The sequence below is a fragment of the Halictus rubicundus genome, unplaced genomic scaffold, assembly GCF_050948215.1.
Source record: "Halictus rubicundus isolate RS-2024b unplaced genomic scaffold, iyHalRubi1_principal scaffold0214, whole genome shotgun sequence".
NCBI lineage: Eukaryota > Metazoa > Arthropoda > Insecta > Hymenoptera > Halictidae > Halictus > Halictus rubicundus.
Genome location: NW_027488755.1, coordinates 276,801 through 298,157, shown reverse-complemented (window position 1 = coordinate 298,157; position 21,357 = coordinate 276,801). Strand labels below are relative to the sequence as shown.

Below are 21,357 nucleotides of genomic sequence, written 5' to 3'. Positions count from 1 at the left end.
CTATTTACCTAGTTCCTTGATCTGATTGTTAACTATATACAGCGTCCGTATTTTACAATGTTGTTCTTTATAACGGTAGCGGCGCGAGACATTTTACCGACCGTTTGTATTCGCCTTTCGCGGTTCTTATTGTGACTACCCTAACTATGTCGTCTTGTCCGGGATGAAGTTTGGAAACCCGTGCGAGGGTCCATTGCATTGCAGGGAAATTGTCGTCCCGCACTCTTACGATACTGCCTATTTCTATTTTTTCGGGTTTATGTTTATGCCATTTTTTACGTGTGGTCAACTCGTGGAGGTATTCCTTCCTCCATCGTTGCCAGAAATGATGTCGCATTTTTTGCACATGCTGCCAGGACGACAATCGACCGGATGGAATGTTTGATATTTCGTAATCGGGTATGCCATTTAACGTATCACCAATCAAGAAGTGTGCTGGTGTCAAAACGGATAAATCGTTTGGGTCGGAGGACAGAGGTGTTAACGGCCGTGAGTTGAGAATCGCTTCAATTTGATTGATATATGTTAATAACGTTTCGTACGATAACAAGGTGTCGCCTATTACTCGTGTTAAATGAAACTTTAGTGATTTTACGGCAGCTTCCCAAAGTCCGCCGAAATGCGGGGATCGCGGTGGGATGACGTGCCATTTTATGGATTCGTTGGCCAATATGTTCCCTGATTATCCGCAATCTTAATCAACGCGGTCGATAACAATACTTTCGAAGGAATATTAATAGAGTTTAATGAGGTTTTTGGAGTTTGTGTGGCCTGATTCGAATTCTGCGTGTCTTTTTTGAAAATATCTCGAGATCTAATAATTTTTTTGCCATGGTACCCTAATCATTTTTTACGTAGAATGAACGGAAGAATCGATATGTGCAAAAAAATATGCATTTCTATTTAAAGAAATGATGCAATTGTTAATTGCACATGCACTGCTGCATCTAAAAAAAATTTAAAGGCCCACAGATGTAGTGCTCTTCGAACCATTTATCTTTCTCCTTTATCATTTTTTCGTAAATGCAATAATAACGGAGTTATGACTTAAAACAATTGCGTGGATCACCCTGTATATACAGTGAGTGTAAAAAGTATTCGCACACCTCTTGTAGGCGTTGTAAAAAACCATGTATTTCTCTATGTAATTGCACACATGTTTATAAAACGAAACATAATTGTAATTTTTATATATTTTAACTACATACTGTCACATAAATACACTTGAAAAAGTTTAACGTTAACGAGAAAAATTAGAAACTATGAGACGTGTCTCTAAATTGGCGCGCAAAAAGTATTCGTACAGGTACTAGAATGTACTCGAAAGGCGTCCGATTGTTTATATTATGGTTTAGCGGGACCCGACAAATAATCAGACAGGGTCTTTGATGAACAGTCTAGTGGCAACCTTCTGCAAAACCAGTCAATTTTTATAACATTCGGTAAAATGGGTCATAAAGATAAGGAAACAAGTGAGACTGAAAGAAAAATTATTATACAACTGCATAATCAGTGTAAATCATTGCGAGAAATAGCAAAAACAATTAATAGGCCACACAGCACTATACAAGGAATTATAGATCGATATGGTGAACGAAAAACCAATAAAAATAAAGCGAAATCTGGTCGCCCTCGAAAACTTAGTTTACGCGATGAACGTTTTATAGTGCGTGAAATAAAAACAAATCCTAAAATTAGTGCCCCTAAGATCGCTGCTGAGCTTGCAAACAACGCTGGAGTAAGTGTATGTTTCAGCACTATTCGTAATTGTTTACGAAATAATGAATACCACGGCCGAGTTGCTCGCGAGAATTATTTCGTAAATGCCGCAAATAGAAAAAAGAGACTTGATTTCGCGAAAAATAATATTAATAAGCCTATCGAGTTTTGGCGAAGAGTCATATTTACTGATGAAAGTAAATTTAATGTTTTTAGCTCTGATGGCAAGTGTACGGTCTGGAGGAAGAAAAATACAGAGCTACAAAAAGAAAATCTACGTCCCACAGTAAAACACGGCGGAGGTTTGGTTTATGATTTGGGATTGTATGAGTGCTGCTGGAGTGGGGTCATTACACTTCATCGAGGGAATCATGGACCACAAAATATACCTAAACATACTAAAAACCCATATTGTAAGTAGTGCAGAAAAAATGGGTATAAAAGACAAGTTTATCTTCACTCAAGGCAATGACCTCAAACATACAGCACGCAACACAAGAAAGTGGTTGCTTTATAACACACCGCAATATTTGAAAACACCTCCACAATCACCGGATATTAATCCGATCGAAAATTTATGGGATCTGTGTGATAAAAAAACTCCGAACCCGGCATATTTCAAGTAAAGAACAATTAAAACTTTCTGTTCAAGAGGAATGGTGCATTATTACAGACGAAATCCCATCCAATTTAGTGGATTCAATGCCAAGAAGACTGGACGCAATTATACAGTCGAAAGGCTATCCAACGAAATATTAATTTAATTTATTTTCGCAAATTATAACACGTTTATTGCTAAATTTGTTACGTGTACGAATACTTTTTGCATGCTAATTTTTAGAGACTTCAGACTGTTTTTAATATATCTCATTAACGTTAACTTTTCGTTAATTTATTTATGTCACATTTTGCAGTTGAAACATATAATAATCGTAATTGTGTTTTTGTTTTATAAAAGAATGTACAATTACATAAAGAAATATATGGTTTTCTAAATCTATAAGAGGTGTACGAATACTTTTTACACTCACTGTATATATATAATTGCGAGAAGTGCCCGAAAACAGGCCATTTGTCCGCACTGTGCGGCGGTCTGTTTATTTTCCGAGATATTCGCAAAAAACTGTCTATTTTGATGAAAAATTCTGCCTATTTTGAATTACCGAATTTGTTGTTTAGGGCAGGGGAGGGTTCTTTCGGTAAAATCCACAAGGGCATTTTTATTATCCCCCCTATGAAATTATCGTGTCGAAAGGGTTAATGTTCTTCCACTTTGCAATCAAATTCGCAGAAGTAATCTATTCATGATCACTATAAGCTGTTTCTATACTATATGTATCGATTGCCAAATGATTCCTTCAAATATCTCGATGCTTTAAATTTGAATGTGATTTCGGACCTGACATGAGTATAGAAATGCTGCGAGTGGAAATACTGGAACATTTCGGCAAGAAAAAAACGTAGATAAAGCGAATATATACGAAATAGACATAATAAAGGATTTATTTTGTACATATTAAGAAGCAATATTTTATTCACTATATTGTCTTTTAATCTATTTCTTTTTTTTTACTAATTATTTCGCCAGTCTTTGAGAATACTCCTTCGGAAGGAACAGATGTTGCCATAACACAAAGATACTCCTTTGCAAGCTTTGATAGTGTTACGTCCCAAGTGGTATGAATTACGATCTTAAGAGGATAGGACGCAGTTTCGAACCTACCTGCATACACCGGCTATGGTTCGGGAAATTGAGGATCGTTTAAGTAACTTTGTACCCTTATTTTGAAAACAACAAAGTTATTGATTTATTCAAAGTGTGGTTCTGAATCAGAGATTACAAATTTGATTTTACAAATATGGTTTATATAGCGCATATACTGGAGTGCTTACAAATAGTTTGATTATAATAATAATAATAATAATATTAATATTACCGTGATCACGGGTTCGGATTCGGTTACAATATACTCCGACTGCTGACACTGGTCTTTGAAACGGTTTGTCGCGAAACAACTGAACGAACTATTTTAACTTCACAAGAGACTACTGTACTATTGACTATGACTGAATAACTGATTGTTCACGATTGCCTGACTGACTGACTGACTGTTTATAACTGAATTTTAGGAGTTGGTCCCCCTTTTTATAAGATGCACAATCCTTTGTTTTTCAAAGATGCTGGCACAGGAGTCTCTACCTTGCATCTTTTTATCTTCTTGATGTCTCCTGACTAGTCAGCTGTATGCCGACAGGATCTTTTTACCATGAAGTCGGCGTCTTTTCTTATAATTTGGCATAATTGGACACCTTTCCTGTTTGTTCTCAGCGTGTAAACTGAGAACGCTTATCTGCGAGTCTTGCAGGAAGAAAAGTTGGAGTCGTTTCACGTGCTACCTTACTGCGTAGAATTTTTAACATATATCCTAATCCTATTTTTACTTCTCCTCGTGCGACATCATCGGTTGTCCATGATAATTCATAATAATTCTTCATCTGAGGGTTTATTCGTTGGCGGTCGAACCACCGGACGTTCACTGCCTCTGTCTGCTGGGACTGTGATTGACTGCAATTCTGTTCCCCGCGGGGAAAAAAAACAGTAATAATCTATCTATCTATTATAATGTATCTATCTATTATAACGTATCTATCTATTATAATCTATCTATCCATCTATCTGTGCATTGTGCGGCCACTTCTTACTTACAGTAACGAGCAAAACTGAGTCAACACTATTTCAAGCAACATAACTTTCTAAAAATTAGATCAAATGACTTGAATTTTATTGAGAAGTTAGAAGGATTAGTTTATTAGACGAGGTGTAAAAAATTTTTGAAAAAAATTTGAATTGGTCGGAATCGCAAACAAATAGTAAAAGTTGGTTTTTTCAGGCTCTTTTATCTGAGCCTGTATTGAAAATTTAAAGAATGTATTTGATTCGCTCGAATAAATTATGTCCATGCTGAAAATTTCACCGGTATTGACTTATTCGTTTACGAGTTATAAACGATTAAAAATGCGATTTTAAGTCGAAAATCGTGAAAAATGGCAATTTTTCCACTTTTTGTCTAAAGGGTGTGTGCCTGGATCACGCGAGTACTCAACAGCACAGAACGCTTCACGATTTTGCGTGTTATCCTTGCGCAGGGACCATGCTAATCTTCTCTGTATCGTTTCAAATTTAGTATATGTGCTGTCGAAGCAATTACATGTCAGACACAACCTCCATAATTTCCAACCAGGGCGTTTGATATGTCCCACCGGATATCTGGTGCAGCGAACGGACGATTATCGTCTGTGAGTTATGCACGATCTAACCACGAAATTATACTAAAGGCATAGAACATGTCAAGACACAACACAATCGTCCTACATATTTCATCGTCCATTACACAAGTATATATCATCGGAATTATATCATATTTGGTTTAGTTTTAATCAGAAGCATGTTGGTAAATATGTTGGTAAAAGTTTCATAAAAAAAATAATGACAAATAAAGAAGTTTTGTAACTGGATTCGATTAGTCTTCTGGTCTCACACCGATATAGCCGACAATGTGTGGCACACTTCTCGGCGACGACGGCTCTTGACCTTTGCTGTTTTCGCCGTTTTCACGTCAGTAGCGTTTTCAAGTTATAGGTTTCTTATGACTTGAAGACGGTACGACGGTTTCCAGCGTTCCCTGTGTAGTTCAAATGGGACGCTCGGCGAGAACCTCCGATTTCGTATCTTGTCAGTAAAAACGGCGGACTGACAAACAACGAGATTTCACTGTAATAGGCAGTCCTTATAGTAATAGGTATATATTATCTGTAGGGAGTTTTCTATTTTTTAAATATTTACCTCTTTGTGTATGCACAGGATCACGAGCAGGTTGAGCCCATTTACGAGCAGACCCAGGAGGGAGCACAGCAGGATGGGCACGTCAACAAAAGAAGCCGCCATGTTCGAGTCTCTTGCTGAAACACGCCATTCGTAGCTTTATCTTAGTATTAAATAACGAATTTGTACGGTGTCACGTTGCCCTGATTTTCGGCCCGTCCGACGGGAGAAAAACCCGGGCAACGGCGGGTTTTTACAGACCGTGAAGCCGGGCCACGTTCGGCCGCGCGAAACGTGGTCCACCCGGGACAAACGGCGCACAGTGGTGCCAAGGCGGCAAAAAGTCCATTTTATAAATTTTCGATTTTTATAAAAAAAAATTATTTCTGTATAGCCTAATAGTGCGTGCATGATGTGCCAAAGTCAGATTTTTGAAAAAAATTTCTTACGGAGATATACGCATGGTAAATAACCATTTCCTCGCTCCTGGGAATCCATCAGTTTTCAGTGCGAAAGTTATGTAATTACTCCGCCTATAATTGAATACTAAGGGGTCTACAAATCATATGGGTCATTGCAAATGGTTTTAACTATTGACTGGAAAAAAGAGTTTTCGAAAAAAAGTTGTTTAACATTAAGTAATATGGACTAACCTGAAGCCCCTTTGCGTTACGCTCATTTTTTATTTATGCGGAATACAAAAAATCCTTTGAAAAGCTTCGATCTGGAACTAATCGTTTTGGCAAGTTATAATATTGATCTAGCTTTTTGCAAAAAATCACGAGATACTTCGAGATGCTTTCGCGGCAATTTAAGTTCAAATATCAACTTTCGGAATTTCCAAGAATGAATCGCACGGAAGTCATGATTATTTGATGTTTCAGGTGAAATTTTTAAGGGTTACATATCGGATAAGAAAAAAAAAGTGACATTCATACATATAAAAAGATATTTAATAACAATTTTTTATGTTAAATAAACGAAGTTTTCGTTCACTGGACTACTGTCGCAAAAATGCAACAGGTATTTTGTGGTAATGCTCCAATGAACGCTGTAAAAATAATTTATGTCTGATAAAAAAAATTGTTATTAAATATTTTCTTATACATAAAAAATTAATAAATCGTATGCACTTCTCATTTTTCTTTATTATTTAGAAATATTCCTAAAAAATTTCACCTGGAACATCAAATAATCGTAACGTCCGGAAAATTCACTCTTGGAAATTCTGAAAGTTGATATTTAAACTTAAATTGCGTCGAAAGCATCTCGAAGTATCTCTTAAAATTTTACACAAAGCTAGATCAATATTACACCTTGCCAAAACGATTAGTTCCAGACCAAAATCTATTAAAGGATTTGTTGTATGCTACCATAAATAAAAAATGGGCAGAAAACAGAGATTTTCGATTAGCACATATTACTTAATGTTGACAACTTTTTACAAAAATTTTTTGCCAAATAAGCGTCGTACCTGTGGCAATCTCTCCACAAATTTTCAAACAAATTCGTTGGATAGTTTCGTTTTTACAGATTTTTTGCCGCTTTTTGGCCATTTGGCACCACTGTGCGCCGCGTCGTGTCGGCTTTCCTTTGATTGTGCTGCAGCTTGTTGGAATGCTTGAAATCCGAGTCGCGTGTCATGTATCGTTAGATACTTGTTGCGCAGAGCACTTTACACACCGAGCCCGCTGAGTGGAATCGCGGGCTGAACGTTGCCGGAGATCGATAAGGAAACGACTTCAATTTGTGTAAACTACAGCGATGCCTGCGTAACAGGCCTGTCGTCTGGTCTGCAACCCGACAGTTCTAGCAGAGCTGCTACATTCTTTGTAATATCCCGAACGCAGAGAAGGATAGTAATTCAAAGAGAAGAAGGGACTTCAGCTCTCTGCTTCTCTCTCCTTTCCATTCGCCGACCTTTTTCACGCGTATAATCATGCATATAAATTATTTTATTTATAAGAAGAAGTTTTTGAAGTACTATTTAAAAATAGTATTTTATTTGGAACATATTGAAAAAGTGAGACTTATTTTAAGGAGTGTGTAAAATAGTATTTCAAATAGTTGATAACTGCGACATTGTCGTCTGTTTATTAACATGTTACATGAAAATATTCGTAATTCACCTACAACAAATACTTTGTTAACTATTATAGTATCTTATGTTAAAAATTATAATTTATAATATTATCTATTTGCTCAACTTATTTTCATTGTAAGGAAATATTTGGAATACATATTTGAAGTAAAACAGTAAAGTATTCTGTGTATCTGGTTATCAAAATAAAAATATTTTATTTGCCGAAATTTTTCGTTCTATTAAAAGTAGTATTTTATTTGAACCACATTAAATTATACTATTTAAAATAGCATTTTAAATATTTTTTCTTGAAATTTTTCCCAGGTCTGATTCAAAAGGTAATGGGCCGCTGGATAGGGCGTCAAGAAAGATCATGTGCAAAATTTTAATCCTATATCTTAACCGGGAGGGTAGTTATGCCATAAAACGGAAAAGAGTAGTATTTCTTAATTTCTTCATTTCTAATTTCTTTTATTAGTATTAGTATTTGTATCTAGAAAACCTAGATACACATACTGTAATTAATTCAGATTTTTAGGTAGAACATTCTATTGTAAGAAATCAAAATCCTCAAAAAAGAACAGAAAATATGCAGATTACCTAAACCAGACTTTCATATGTTCTAAATCTAATATATTTAATAAGATATTATCGAAATAATTTTTTGCAACAAAACGGTCAGGAATCGATTTTGTCCAGTTAATAAACGTCTACTCTGAATCAAGGGCCGGATTAAAAAGATGAGACACGAAGTACGCCGACAAATGATAGGCAAAAACATGCCAGCGGGCGCTGGTCAAAAATCGAAGGGCGACACGTGTCCTCGGAGGCTGAATTGATACGATCAATAGGTAGAGGACAAACAAAGGGGTCCGCACCCCTGTACGTTCCGACGCGAATTAAATTCTCTTTTTGATTCACCGTGTAGTCGTCCGGAAACAAGCCGGACAAAATTAACAACGATCGAACGAACAAAATGGTGGCGGAAATGAATAGAAGACAGCCCTCGGGTGTATGAACGACGAGAAGAAAGAAGCAACGTACATACACGCTGCTCGCGTGATCACCAACGGGGGTGGGTTGGCGTAAGGAATCCTGACTATTTCGAAGAAACGGGGAATGGGCACATCGAATAATTTTAATCGATCAGCGGGAAACATGCCACGGTAAATGCGAAATTCGGAATGCATCACCTGTGACCCAGAAATCGTGATCGAGATGGATCGACAGGCATTTTTAACTTCCTGCAAAATTTTTGCATTCTTGAAATTGGAACCTGGGCTCCCGTGTGCTACTTCATTTCAAGAGTTAGCGGAAGCAATTCGTTCTACACGAAAATTGTCAAGAAAAATATTTTTTAATGGTCAATTTAATCCCTTAAACGTTCCCAAATATCGATCTGTTTAAAAATTACGTAAAATAACACTAAAACGGCGGGACCCGTTGAAACGAGTCTAAACAATGTTCTCAAATCTTCATTTGTCTAAAAAGCGCGTGAATAGACACTGGAACTAGAGGCCTAAAGATTAAAAATTGTATAATTCACGAGCGTCGACAGACTGCGAAAACGCATTCACGGAAGATCGTTCAATAAATATATTTCAATATGTTTACGATACATTTATCGAAACAAAACACTCGAATGGGTATTCATGCGTCTGGTACTTAAATAACGATATAAAATAAAGCAATTGAGTTGCTGAAGAACCTGCTGTCAAAACACGGAATTGATTTCTCTCACTCAGCAGCTACGCGGTGTTGACGGGAATAACACGATTTTCTCTCTGTAGAAATGTTCCAGCGTGGAATGAAAATTTCGTGTTCGTTCGTGCGTCACTGCATTCTCTTGAAAGCCACTCGATAGCCATTCAGACCCGGTCACATTTTCGCCGTCAAAATAAAATGCAACAATAACCACAGTAAAAGCAAACGTTTCAGGAGATGCACCTAAAAATTTCGAAAGTCCCGACCAATCGTCTTACATCGAAAGAAAATTATAGGTGGTAATAAAAATTGATTTTGAAGTTCGATAAAGAAATATTACGTCACTAGCATGTGACCGACGTGTTAGTCCAAGTTAACGACAGAGATAAAATCGTAATACAGTGAATTCTCGATTAACGTCACAGGTCTTGCCAGCGTCAAGTATCGTCCAGGAGACATGGTTACACTCCTCGGCGTCCGAGGCCTCTCGAGCTCCGTGGTCCCTCACGGGGTATACCCCGTAGTGGGGATAGTTCCGCGACGTTTATCATGCAGGCCTTGGCGACATATATAGAGAAATCACTTTGTATTACAAAATACTAGAAAGAGAAAAGGGAAGATGAACAGAGATAAAATGATGTTCATTCAAAGTTAACAGACATGGGTTCACCCAGCGGCGCGCGAAATTCACAAAGCCCGCCCGGGAAACAATAATTATGAAACTGCGAAACCATGAGGGGCGAGTCTCGTCCACTGCGAAATTGAATGATCGCTCGTTATGCACTTTATACAAGCAACAGAGGCTGATGAGACAATTAGTCGATTCCACCGATATCGGATTAATTGATTTGTAAGTTTGCGGACCGGCGAGAACTCTGCACAAGAAAAATTCTATCTGCATTCTATCGATGCGACTTGTCAATAAACGGACATTTTAGTTTTATTCAAGTATATAAAATCGTGATTTTACAACACTCTGGTCATTTGTTGTCCAATTTTTTCGCTGACTTGTAACTAGACTTGTAGATGACTAAAATACAGTAGTGTGCGAATTAACGCGAACATACCAATATTTTGAATGTCTTATTAGTTTTCTAAATTTGGCAACATGACTATGTCAGTGGTAGCTGTGATGACCTGTTAGGTATTGACGTGTCGTTAGTGGATAAGTCTGTGACAAATTACATATAATAATTACATAATTATTTCATTTCCGCTAACGACGCGTCAATACCGCTCGACAGGTCAGCGCAGGCTAATTCATCAAACGTACAACAAAATGGCCGCAAGCGCTGACAAAGTCATGATGCCAACTTCATGTTGCAAGGTCCAATCAATTTACTCTGAATTTTAGAAATTTTCGAAGATCTTCTCACACTATAAATGTGTAAAGGTTCGCAATTTAATTACAGTAAATTCAATACGGTCCCAAGGAACAGCAATCTCTTAATTGCGCTCGTACACAAGCTTGTAAGTACTGGCTGCTAAGGGATGAAAAGCATCAGGGCCCGCTCTAGCGGTTACGACGCCCCGGGCAAAAAAAAATTGCCGCCCCTTTTTAAACACCGCGCTGAACAGAATGACCTTTTTTTTGCAAAATTTTCTGGCAAGGGTAGTCAGACATTTTCCATTAACTGAATATTTTAAACATCAATATTTTTCTCACACTTACAGCTAAAGCCAAAATGGCGCCCCTAAATTTTGGCGCCCCGGGCAAATGCCCGGGTTGTCCCCCCCCCCTAGAGCGGACCCTGAAAGCATCGTCCATGGTCTCGCATTTTAATATCCGCGAAACGATTAGCAAGACCCTCTGTCCGGCTCAACACGGATAGTCTGCGAGTGAAATTAGCCGGCAGGCCATCAACGTTTAATAAAGTTTGTTTAATCAGTCACGATTACAGAGAAAGGGGCATTGGGAACGGTAATCCAACCGGAAACGCGCTTCAATTTCCGAGGATCGAATTTTCCACATACCAGGGATGCTGAACGCACTTCATTCCGTTTCATAATTTCCATTTCTACGAACCGACTGTAATGTCGTAATGACTATTGATCATCCCAAACTTTCATATGGAGAAATGCTAACAAATCGTTCGAATGCATGACGAACATGTAATTAATATACCGTCGATGTTTATTGGCAAATACAATTAGCTAGAACGAAATGTGCGCTCACGTCGTTGCTCGTTATACTGATATTCCAGATAAGCCGTAGGTAGGGATTGCAATACCGGACCAAAAATGCAATACCGGTATTCGGTATTTTTTTAAACGTTGTACCGGTATACCGGTATTAATACCGGTACTAGGAATTTTCATGAAGGTACAAAAACTCAGTTGTTTAATAGGAAAAAAAAATAACTAATTTATTGATTCGATATTTTTGAAATGTGATTGTAAAAAACATAATGCATCTATTGAACTGTCATTAAGCCTTGAACGTATTTTTCTGCACAAATTACCTGCAGTTGAAAATGCTCTTTCCGCATCCACGCTGGTTGGTGGTACTGTTAATAATGAGCGATATACTTGCTCTAAATATTTGCCTCGATGTCCTTCATCCTCTAACAACTCGGTCTCTCGTCTGATGGTTTTGGATAAATCTATTTTTTGTATTATTTTTGTATTATTGTTCGTAGCAATTTTTTTATCTATAGCTAATTGTAATTTCTTCTCGAGAGATAATTCTTTTTCGATATCAACATCAACATCATCTTCAACGAATTCTTCTGGATAGGTTTGTGTTTGGTTTTCATAAATGTTTTTGTGGAAATTGACGACGAACTTAATTAAATTTGACCTTGTTAGTTTCTTTTCTTCCTTTCCGTTTTCTTTTTTAAAGTCGTTATAATTATGTAAATACCTTAAAATATTTTCTAGGTCACTATGCCTTTCCTGTATACGAATTTTCAATGCACTGTATAATTCCTCAGACAGTGGCGTGTCCTGATCTTTAAGTGATTGCAACATAAAATTTATTGCTGCATTCGCTGTTAATAAGTTGGAATCCTTCCGACATAATGCTTCCACAGTCAGTTTTATTGGATGCAGAGCTGATACAGTTTTTGATATTAAATCGAATTCATTATCGGGAAAATTAATTTGTAAATTTAAGTCAATTAATGCTTTCTGAATTGGATTTTTTAATTTCAAAAATCGTTCCATCATCAATAACAAACTGTTCCAGCGTGTTTTAGAATCTAATATTAGCATAAGTTCTTTTTTTATTTCAGTAAGTACATATTTTTGTAAAACAGCACTTTTAGTAGGGGAACGTTTAAATATTTTAACAACTTTTCGAATTTTCTTAATTATGGGAAGCAATTCTTGGTAGGTTAATATTTCGTCCTCGTTACTATTATCTTCGTCATATTCAAATGAGGTACTTTCAACAATTGTAGTACTATTTTCTTCATTGTCACTCTCTTCGAAATCAGAATCAGAAGTTTCTAAATCCAGAGTATTTTGCTTCTTCTGCTCTTGATTTTGTTGATATAGCACACTGATTACTCCAAGTTGAATTCCATGAGCATAGCACAATTGCTGATTTGCATCAATCAACTTCCCAACTTTTTTCATCACCGTTGCTCCATCAGTAGTTATGCAGACAATATCTTCTTTTAGAGATAATCCATGTTCCTCCAATTTGCAGTTGACTACTTCTACACATTTTGTAGCTGGCATACTTCCTGAGACATGTGTGAGTCCTATATTCCAAATTTTCTTTTCTGAATGAATATTTATATTTAAATAACGTCTATTTCGTACACTTGTCCATTCATCAAATGTGAGACTAAATTTTGTACCATTTAATTTTAATTCTGTTAATTCTTTTTTCAGAGAATTGCGAACACTGTTACTATAGTTTATAACAGTTCTTCTTATAGTATTAATAGATCTTGGAATATTTTTGAAACCTCTTGCAATCAGTGACTTTCTCAATTCAATTGAAGTACAAAACACTCTGAACGGCAAACCATCTAATGCTGTCATTCTAGACAGAACTTCATCGAAACAGTCGGTTTTTCTATTGAAAAAATCTGTAATTTGCGATGTCTTTGGTTTCGTAATATCATTTTTAGGTGAGTTAGAATTTGTCTCGGATTCTTTTCTTTTCAATAAATTAATATTATGTAGTGTTTTTAAATGTGTATGTAGTCCGCTTGTACTTCCTCCAAAAACTTTAATTATCCTCGAACATGTTTTGCATCTCGCCAGCATACTTTTTTCATCATATAAATAGTAAAACCAAGCCGAAGTATTATCGGCAGATTTTCTATGTTCTTTGAAGTCATTCGTATTATTCATTACGGATAAATGAAACTAAAAACATATACATACGTTACACGTGTAAATATTTTGAACAATGAAGCATAATATATAATGTGTCCTTACCTATGAAAAAGAAACTCACCAATTTAAAAAATATCTAAATGTATAATATAAATATTTAAAACACTGCGCACAATTTCACTAGGACAAACGGAAGAGACAATTCGTTCGCAGTCGAGCGACAACTGAACTGTGTTCATCGAGATACGCGCCTTTACAGGCAGAAAAATGCCTCAAACGTTGTCGTTCATCGCCACAATGTTGCAAAGAATACAGCGGCATCGATACCACGCCGAAAAGAGCGCAGCGGCATCGGTACCACACCGAAAAGAGCGCAGTGGCTTCAGCAGTCACCGCGGCAATGTGCTTTGATCGGCAAGCACAGATACACACATCATGAGCGGCGAACGTATTTCACATAAGAGCAAATGCCCCAAAAAAATATTTATTATTTATAGCTAATACCGAAAATACCGGTATTTTAGCTTAGCAAATACCGGTTTCACGAAATTGCAAAATAGCACGAAATACCGGTATTCGGTATACCGGTATACCGGCATTGCAATCCCTAGCCGTAGGCTATGGATTGACGATTCGCATTAATTTAACGGGATTAAATTCCTGTTGCAGTAAAAATCTTCCAAAAGGAGTTCGCGTTGGAACAAAATGGCGCGTGTTCTATTTAAAATCGATGGATAAAAAATGTAATAACGACTGCCTGAGAACCTCGCTGGTTCTAAATTTTAATAAATTTTATCTTATTATTTGCCTACTAGGAATATCGCCATTTTCGTTATCCCGAGGTAACAACTTTCTCTTCCACAACCAGCTATGTAACCACACTGTCAAGCAATCGCAGTTAAATTATATCCCCGCGAACCCTCGGGAAATGGAAAACTTTCGACATCGAAGACGCGAGAAGTTCGCACAGGACACGTGCTCCGGACACGAGAGATCCTAAGAGCGTGATTGCGGCTCGTTCAGCTGGAAAAGATCCTAACCACCTTCTTATGCTCCCTAACACGGCTATCTAAAGTCACGCATAAACGCCTCCAAGATCAAGGCGGATTTATTCGTCCGTTTGTCAACCGCTTACCCGACTTTTCCTTTGACGCGTGTTGCATAATGTCCCGTGAAAATTGAGTTGTTGCGACGAGTGCCATTTCGCTTTGTTCTATGCAGTTTTTCCGTTCTTAACGCAACGACCTCGTTCTCGAACCCTTCAACGAAATAGCTGATGCCCTTTGTCCCGGAAATGTACCTTCGATTTCCTCTGTGCGCGGAGACCGTCGCCAGTATAATGGCTCAAAGATAAATTGTAACAGATTCGCCAATTGGGTCTTACCATCTCGTAATTGAAATAGTGGAATGACATTTCTCCCTTTCCTTGTGTTTTATTCGAATTACTCTTTCTCTTTCTCTCTTTCTCCCTCTCTCCTTCGTTAAGGGAATTCAAGTACCTCTGCTTGCTCGCCAAACTACATTGCATTTAAGAGCCAAGACTCCGCAGATTCGCGATAAGGTACAGTGACCACATTACCGACAAAAATAGGCGAAAAATGGTTTTACGTGCCTCAACTTTTCGTCCTTATATGAGAATATTTTTCGCTGGGAAAGCGCTTCTTTGAAAGAGGAAGGTTCAGTCTAGCGCGCGCTGATCGTGAGCTGACGAGATTATGCAGATATTTGGTAATATTAATATAAGCATTAGTAGTAGGCCAAAAAGTCGAGAGTAGCGCGCGCTAGGAAAAATATCACCGGCTACAAATTGAGCTATATTTTGTCCTGATTCTCTGCGAAATAAACCGAAAAACTTGAAGCACGTTTCCGCCGTCAGAATTCATGATATCGATAATACAGAGCAAAAAATGTGACAAGTTTAGTCACAGATTTAAGACCCGTCGGATCAATACCAAGACGGATCTGAAGTCAGTGACTGAAGGCTGTGAACAGAAATTGTACAGCAGTTACCGATCTGATGACTCTGAAAAAGTCACGTGACTACCCTCGGCTCTTAATTACAATTTAATTCGCGGTAATTCGTAACCCAGTTGTGAACTGTACTGAATCCATCAGTTTGTCGAAGCTGAAGTTAGTCTAGTCAACTTTACCAGTCTGGAATTGCAGATTGATGCGAAAGGAGCTCTGCAAATTTGTTTATAACATCCCAAAAAGAGAGATTCGTATATATTCAAGTTTTCCATAAGAGCAGTTGACCCTGCAATATTTTCTGCCATTACCATCTTAAAAAACCTCAAAAAGCGTTCCAGTTTGGTTCGACCAGTGACCCGCAAAATGGTGGTTCTCAAGATTAATCTTGATCGCGCATCGCGGTCAAATTAACGACAAGGATCGATCAGTTTCGGGCTTCGTTGCAAGGATGCGCGACAGGTATTGTGCTTGATGCATCGGCTACCTCGTACTGGGGGTCGTTAATGGATTTTAATTAATGCGTCTTCCTCAGCCAGGTGCTGGTCCCCATTAGCACGTTTAATTACAAAATGTTCTCCGGACGCTGCTCAAGCGTCATCAGCGCAATTAACAGAACGGTCGAACGGAAGGAAAAAGCCCGACTGCGACAAATAATTCAGCCCTCCTGATGCGCCCGAGCACTATAAATATTCGCCGAACTACGCGCTTCGGGAAGAAGACGCGGGAAATACGGCAATTTCCGTCGACGTATTTTCAGCGAACAAAGACCACCTAACCTAACCTAAAGTCCACCTAACTGCACCGGACCAATACACCGATTCGTTCCCATCAAAAAGAGGAGAAACGAAGAAGAAAATTATCGAATTATTATTATCAGTGCTGTTGCAGATACGTAGGTGCACGCATTCACAATTTGAACCACGCGTGAAGGGCTCGAAAGTCGTTCAGTGTAAATCCAATTTTCTTATTTTAATTGTTATAATTCTGGGATTGTTAATATTACATATATTCTTCGGAACGTTTATGCACACATCTTTTGACATCGTCGATTTAGAAAAATTAAAGGAACTGTTGCTCAGTGATTTTTATGCAAAATAAAAATTTTCAAGCCTTAGAAGCTACATTGACATTTATTTCTTTTCTCAGTGTTCGAGCAATCAGCTGTTCGGTGCCGCTGTGCGTCCGCACGCACACACAGCAAATTAGCGACTGTCGAACTTTGCTTGTACTGAGGACTCTCGGCCGTCGTCGCGGTTCGTCTCCCTCTCACCACGCACACTTCGGGTGGCAAGGGTAGTTCGGGGTGCGTGGCGAGGGGAGAGAGCCGCGTCAATATACACAGCAATCCGTCGAGCCCTCGCTCTCTTTTCCGAGAATCGCAGTGGTAACAATGTAGGATCTCGGGAAAAATGAGGGCACCGCCGCCGGGAATCGAACCCGGGACCTCACTGGTGGTAGCCGATCGAGTAACGCGCTCACCCACGGAACCCTCCCGTTCTTCCCGATCTCCTACATACTTTTGATCTGGGGGTCCTGATCCCACAAAAATAATAAATCAGTTAGTTCTCCCACAAATCACATTTTATTTCTCAAATCATTCGGATCGTAAGTTAAAGGTTCCTCGTTACGGAACCCAACGAAGATCCAAAACACTCCGTAACAATGAGTGTTTCGGCGTCGACCGACGGTCGGAGCAGCCTGCTGCCGGGACCACTCAGATTTGAGCGCGCAAATGAATCCACAGGATGGGTCAATGAGAGGTTGAGACAGAGAGAGAGAGAGAGAGCGAGGATTAAAGATGTAACTGCACTTTTATTAGAGTACTCGCACTTACAATGCGCCGTGAGAGGCGCGAGCCGGCGGACGAGCGGAGATCTTGAGCGAGCCAACTTCTGCCGTCGGATCGCGAAGCGGAGATCTTGAACGACACGAAACACGTGCCGTCGCGAGGCGGAAATCTTCGACGCGGACGACGGAAATCTTGGCGCGAAGCAGAAGGCTCGTAACGCGGCGCGAAAGAGCGCGAGAAAAATACGAACGAGTATTTTGAGAGCGCGAGAGATCAGCGAACGGGCGCGAGAACTAATACCGGACGATTAGAATATACCGTGACAACTGACGAAAGTTACAAGAGCGATGCGAGAGGCGAACCTGAAGAGAGCGAGAAGGCACGCGCAGGTGCCTTAAATAACAAGGACCATCGAATGTGGAGCACCGTGATTGGTGCTCCCGAATCGGATAATCCTTGTTTGTCTCGATTTGAAGGATTCAAGCGTTGAAATCCGGTCAATGAGAGCGACACGCGTTCTTGCCGCGTGTTGATATACGAGACAAAAACCGTATGAAACAGCGGTCGCCCGCCAAGACAATAGCCGCCGAATTCCAACGCTTGAATCCTGAACAATGAGAAGCTGAAAATAATGTTCAAAAAGTTATCTATTCGATCGATTCATTTTCGTTATAAATGCGTAAAATCCCATAATGCAAACGCGTTGACGTTGGTGTGGTGTCGTCCATGCGCGGTGCTTTTAATTGAGCCTGAATTCGATTACTCGGCTGTGGCGTTTACAACCGATATTTATGTAATTAGAACCGCGGCTTAATTCTGACACGGTCTTATTGCGGAAAGAGCCCTCAGTAAATATCGATTTGCCAATAATAACTTCAACAGTGTTCGTTCGTTGGTCGGGTCACCCTAACCCCATCGTGGAATCGAACGATCGCAGTAAAGCGACCGACAACAATCGAAAAGAATTCCGACGCGAGTTGGTTGCGACAAACGGGAAGACATAGCGGTCGGAGCCGTAGCTGGTAGGCCGACTTGTGCCTCGGAAAGTTCGCAATCATGTTCGTTTAAGATGACTTTCGTTACAAATCGCCGACTCGAATGCCCGGCGGCAACGCGCTCCGAAGAAATACGAAACTCCGAAGAAATAGAGGAACTACCGACGACAGTTTACCGTGTACGTAGCTAACCGGAACGGTGCTCACCCCATTATAACTGAAAATAACAGCGGTCTTGAGCCCTTTTCCTCACTCTACCGAGTTACCCCCTCCTCGCCGGGTCGTCGACACCCCTCAATGCCACCCTTCGGCTGACATTGAGGGCCAGAGTACCTTCTTTGGGTTCAGCTTCACCCATGATGTGCAAAATTAAAAAATGTGACAACAAATTTTCTCCGCGGTTGACATAAATTTCTCAAAAAAATTGTTTACATCAGCTAAGAAACTAATTTAAAGTCTCGAAAAAATTGAAGCCCAATGAGTGTTATCGTCTTTTCGAAAGTGTCCGATTACTGCCGTTTCCTGCCCAATTCGAACAACCTAGTGTCCGTAAATATAAAATAACACAGTTTTCGTAAGCTAATGATTTTACCATTGGTTATCACTCATTCCCAAATTTTGGGATCACTGTACTAAAGCCCTTGGGAAACAGAAATTCTCGAATCAAGACACTTCCATTTTTCCACCGTCTGCCATAAGCTAATGATTTTTCTTTTCACTGTTATTCGTCCCGAAACTTTGAGCTCACTATACCGATCCTTAGGCAGACCTGGAAAAATTTTAGTTAAAAGAAGAAATAGCTATTCGAAATAATTTATTTCCCACCTTTATTTCCATATTGCTGTTTGCAAATAAAAATAGTATTGATTCATTTGATACATTAGCAATTTCAAGTATTATATTATTTCAATATTTATATTTCTTTATTTCAAATATGTCAAAAGAGGGTCGGTATAAAGTATACTCAAACGCGACAATCTGGGCACCAGATATAATTTTGAAAAATAACTTCACAATTATCTCAAACAATTATAAAATAAACTAATTATGTTATTGAACACGTATGGGAAATGTGTATCGGAGGGGATGATGGAAGAGGATGGCATGGGATGGCGTGGGCAGTGCTCGGGTCGAGGGGGAAGCTGAGGAATGGTTGAGGAAGGTGGACGAATGGTGGGAGAATATGAGTTGGCGAGGGGATCGATGATGTTCGGGAAGGGGGCGGAGGTGTGGGTGAGTGTGTGAGAGAGAGAGAAAAGACAGGTATGCTGTGTATTATTATTTTTTCTGTGATAAGCTTTTGATATTTAATTGTTGTTTTTTGTTGCATAATGTAACTTATTGTAGGTTAAGTTATTGTATTTCTGGCGTTGGTTATTTTATTTTTATATTGTTACTTTTATCCTATTTTATGGAAAGTCGACAAGATATTTCTCTCTCTCTCTCTCTCTCTCTCTCTCTCTCTCTCTCTCGCTTGTGTATAAAGCTGTGTGCGGTTTTGCGTGGTAAGGTAATTGGTAAGTTAGGCTAAGGTTAGGATAAGAGCGGGGAAAGGAAGGAGATGCAATGGGAATTGTAACCCTGAGGGGAACAATAAATGATATATAACTAATTATGTTATTGGAAATAATGTTTCAAATGTTTCTGATATAATTTTGGAAAATGATTTCACAATTATCTGAAATAATTATAAAATAAACTAATATTTTATTTGAAATAATGTTTCAAATGATGTCACTTCTAAAGCAATCACCACACTCCGGGTTTTATTCGTTTATGGAAAAAATGAGTAGGTAAAGTTTAAATTATGGTTATTAGCGCGTGTTATAAGTGAACAACAAGTCCGTACAATGTAGCGAAGACGGAATAACAAATGGATCTAGGCCGCGCGGCTGCCGTAGCTTCTGATTATCAGTTGTAAAAGATGGAGACAGGCCCTCGAGGTGTTTGTCTTTTGCTGCAAACTACTTACAACTTGTCCTTGATGTAATATTTACAAACAGTCTTGTATTCTGTGCAGCAATTCTAACGATTTTTAGTTGACCATCGGCAATGTAGGTTGCACTTGAGTTGATTCGATGACAGAGCACCTGCGTTTCAGTCACTCAACGGTTAACAAAGTTGCAGCCAGTCATCAGCACTGACCTATTCACCGCGGGTGTGTGTATGCAAAGTGTTGGTTCTCTATTACTGTTGCCATCAATCTCACTAAAATAGTTCTCTTTAACTTAAGGGTATATGCAACCTTGTAGACCTCATAAAATCGAGTGAATCTAACATTTTTCTCTCGCGTACAAAGATACTGTAAACAAAAGACATTCTTTTAGAGAATATTAAGCAACATTTTAGCTTTATTCTCATATTTTTGTTTTTACGTAAAATTGCAAAATGGAGGAGTTATATAACATGTAGCTGTCTAAGGATGAATATAATTGCTTCAATTAAAAACTGTGTTCCCCGTAAAATATAATATAGCTACCAGGCCGTTGCAAAACCGCTGTAATTTATCTCGGGGAATTTTTATTTTGCAATTCCTACGCAGTGGGCATTCCATTACACTGTGCACCGAAATAGATTGAACGGTTAGACGGAAAAAAAATCCACCACCGCCAGAGGCATTCCAATGTCCTGTAATGAAAAAATCTGCGGCAAGTTTGATTGAATAATAACTATCGGAATTTCTTTCGGGGCATAGTCCGGGCTCCGATATCGGGAAAACATCCCACGATTAGGAATAATCTTTTCGGCTATCAAAAGTTTTCGAGTATTTCCGATATCATCGCGAACCGAATTACGCTTTGATAAATTATAATTAAATTACTCTTTTAGACGCTCTTTTAATTACTAAAGAGTCAGTTCGTCATACCGAACCGTAAGATTTTTCTGGATGAATTAGTTTACTACGCGAAGGGAAAAAGAAATTTCGAAAGAATTGCGGGGAAAATACTAAAAGTTCTTTTGTACGAGAGAAAACACACAG

General features: G+C 38.8%; 1 protein-coding gene and 1 non-coding gene across 2 annotated transcripts; both read right to left on the bottom strand.

Annotated features, from left to right (window-relative positions):
* LOC143364018 (uncharacterized) lies at positions 1 to 1,132 on the bottom strand. Its single transcript, XM_076804540.1, has 3 exons — positions 1,081 to 1,132; positions 115 to 678; positions 1 to 32 (listed from the first exon to the last, which is right to left on the bottom strand). The coding sequence occupies exons 1-3, from the start codon at positions 1,130 to 1,132 to the stop codon at positions 1 to 3; spliced, it is 648 nt and encodes a 215-aa protein (XP_076660655.1).
* Positions 1,133 to 4,821: 3,689 nt separating this feature from the next.
* Positions 4,822 to 4,924, bottom strand: LOC143364026 (U6 spliceosomal RNA). Its single transcript, XR_013083964.1, has one exon. It is a non-coding gene; the product is annotated as a U6 spliceosomal RNA (small nuclear RNA).
* Positions 4,925 to 21,357: the final 16,433 nt, after the last annotated feature.

Bases quoted from the DNA above. Each gene is read 5' to 3' on its own strand.
- LOC143364018 (XM_076804540.1), bottom strand. From the start codon at position 1,132: ATGGTTTTTTACAACGCCTACAAGAGGTGTGCGAATACTTTTTACACT. The intron at 679-1,080 runs GTATATACAGGG...GCGGATAATCAG, and splicing joins GAATACTTTTTACACTCACT to GGAACATATTGGCCAACGAA. The intron at 33-114 runs GCGAATACAAAC...CGCTGTATATAG, and splicing joins CACAATAAGAACCGCGAAAG to TTAACAATCAGATCAAGGAA.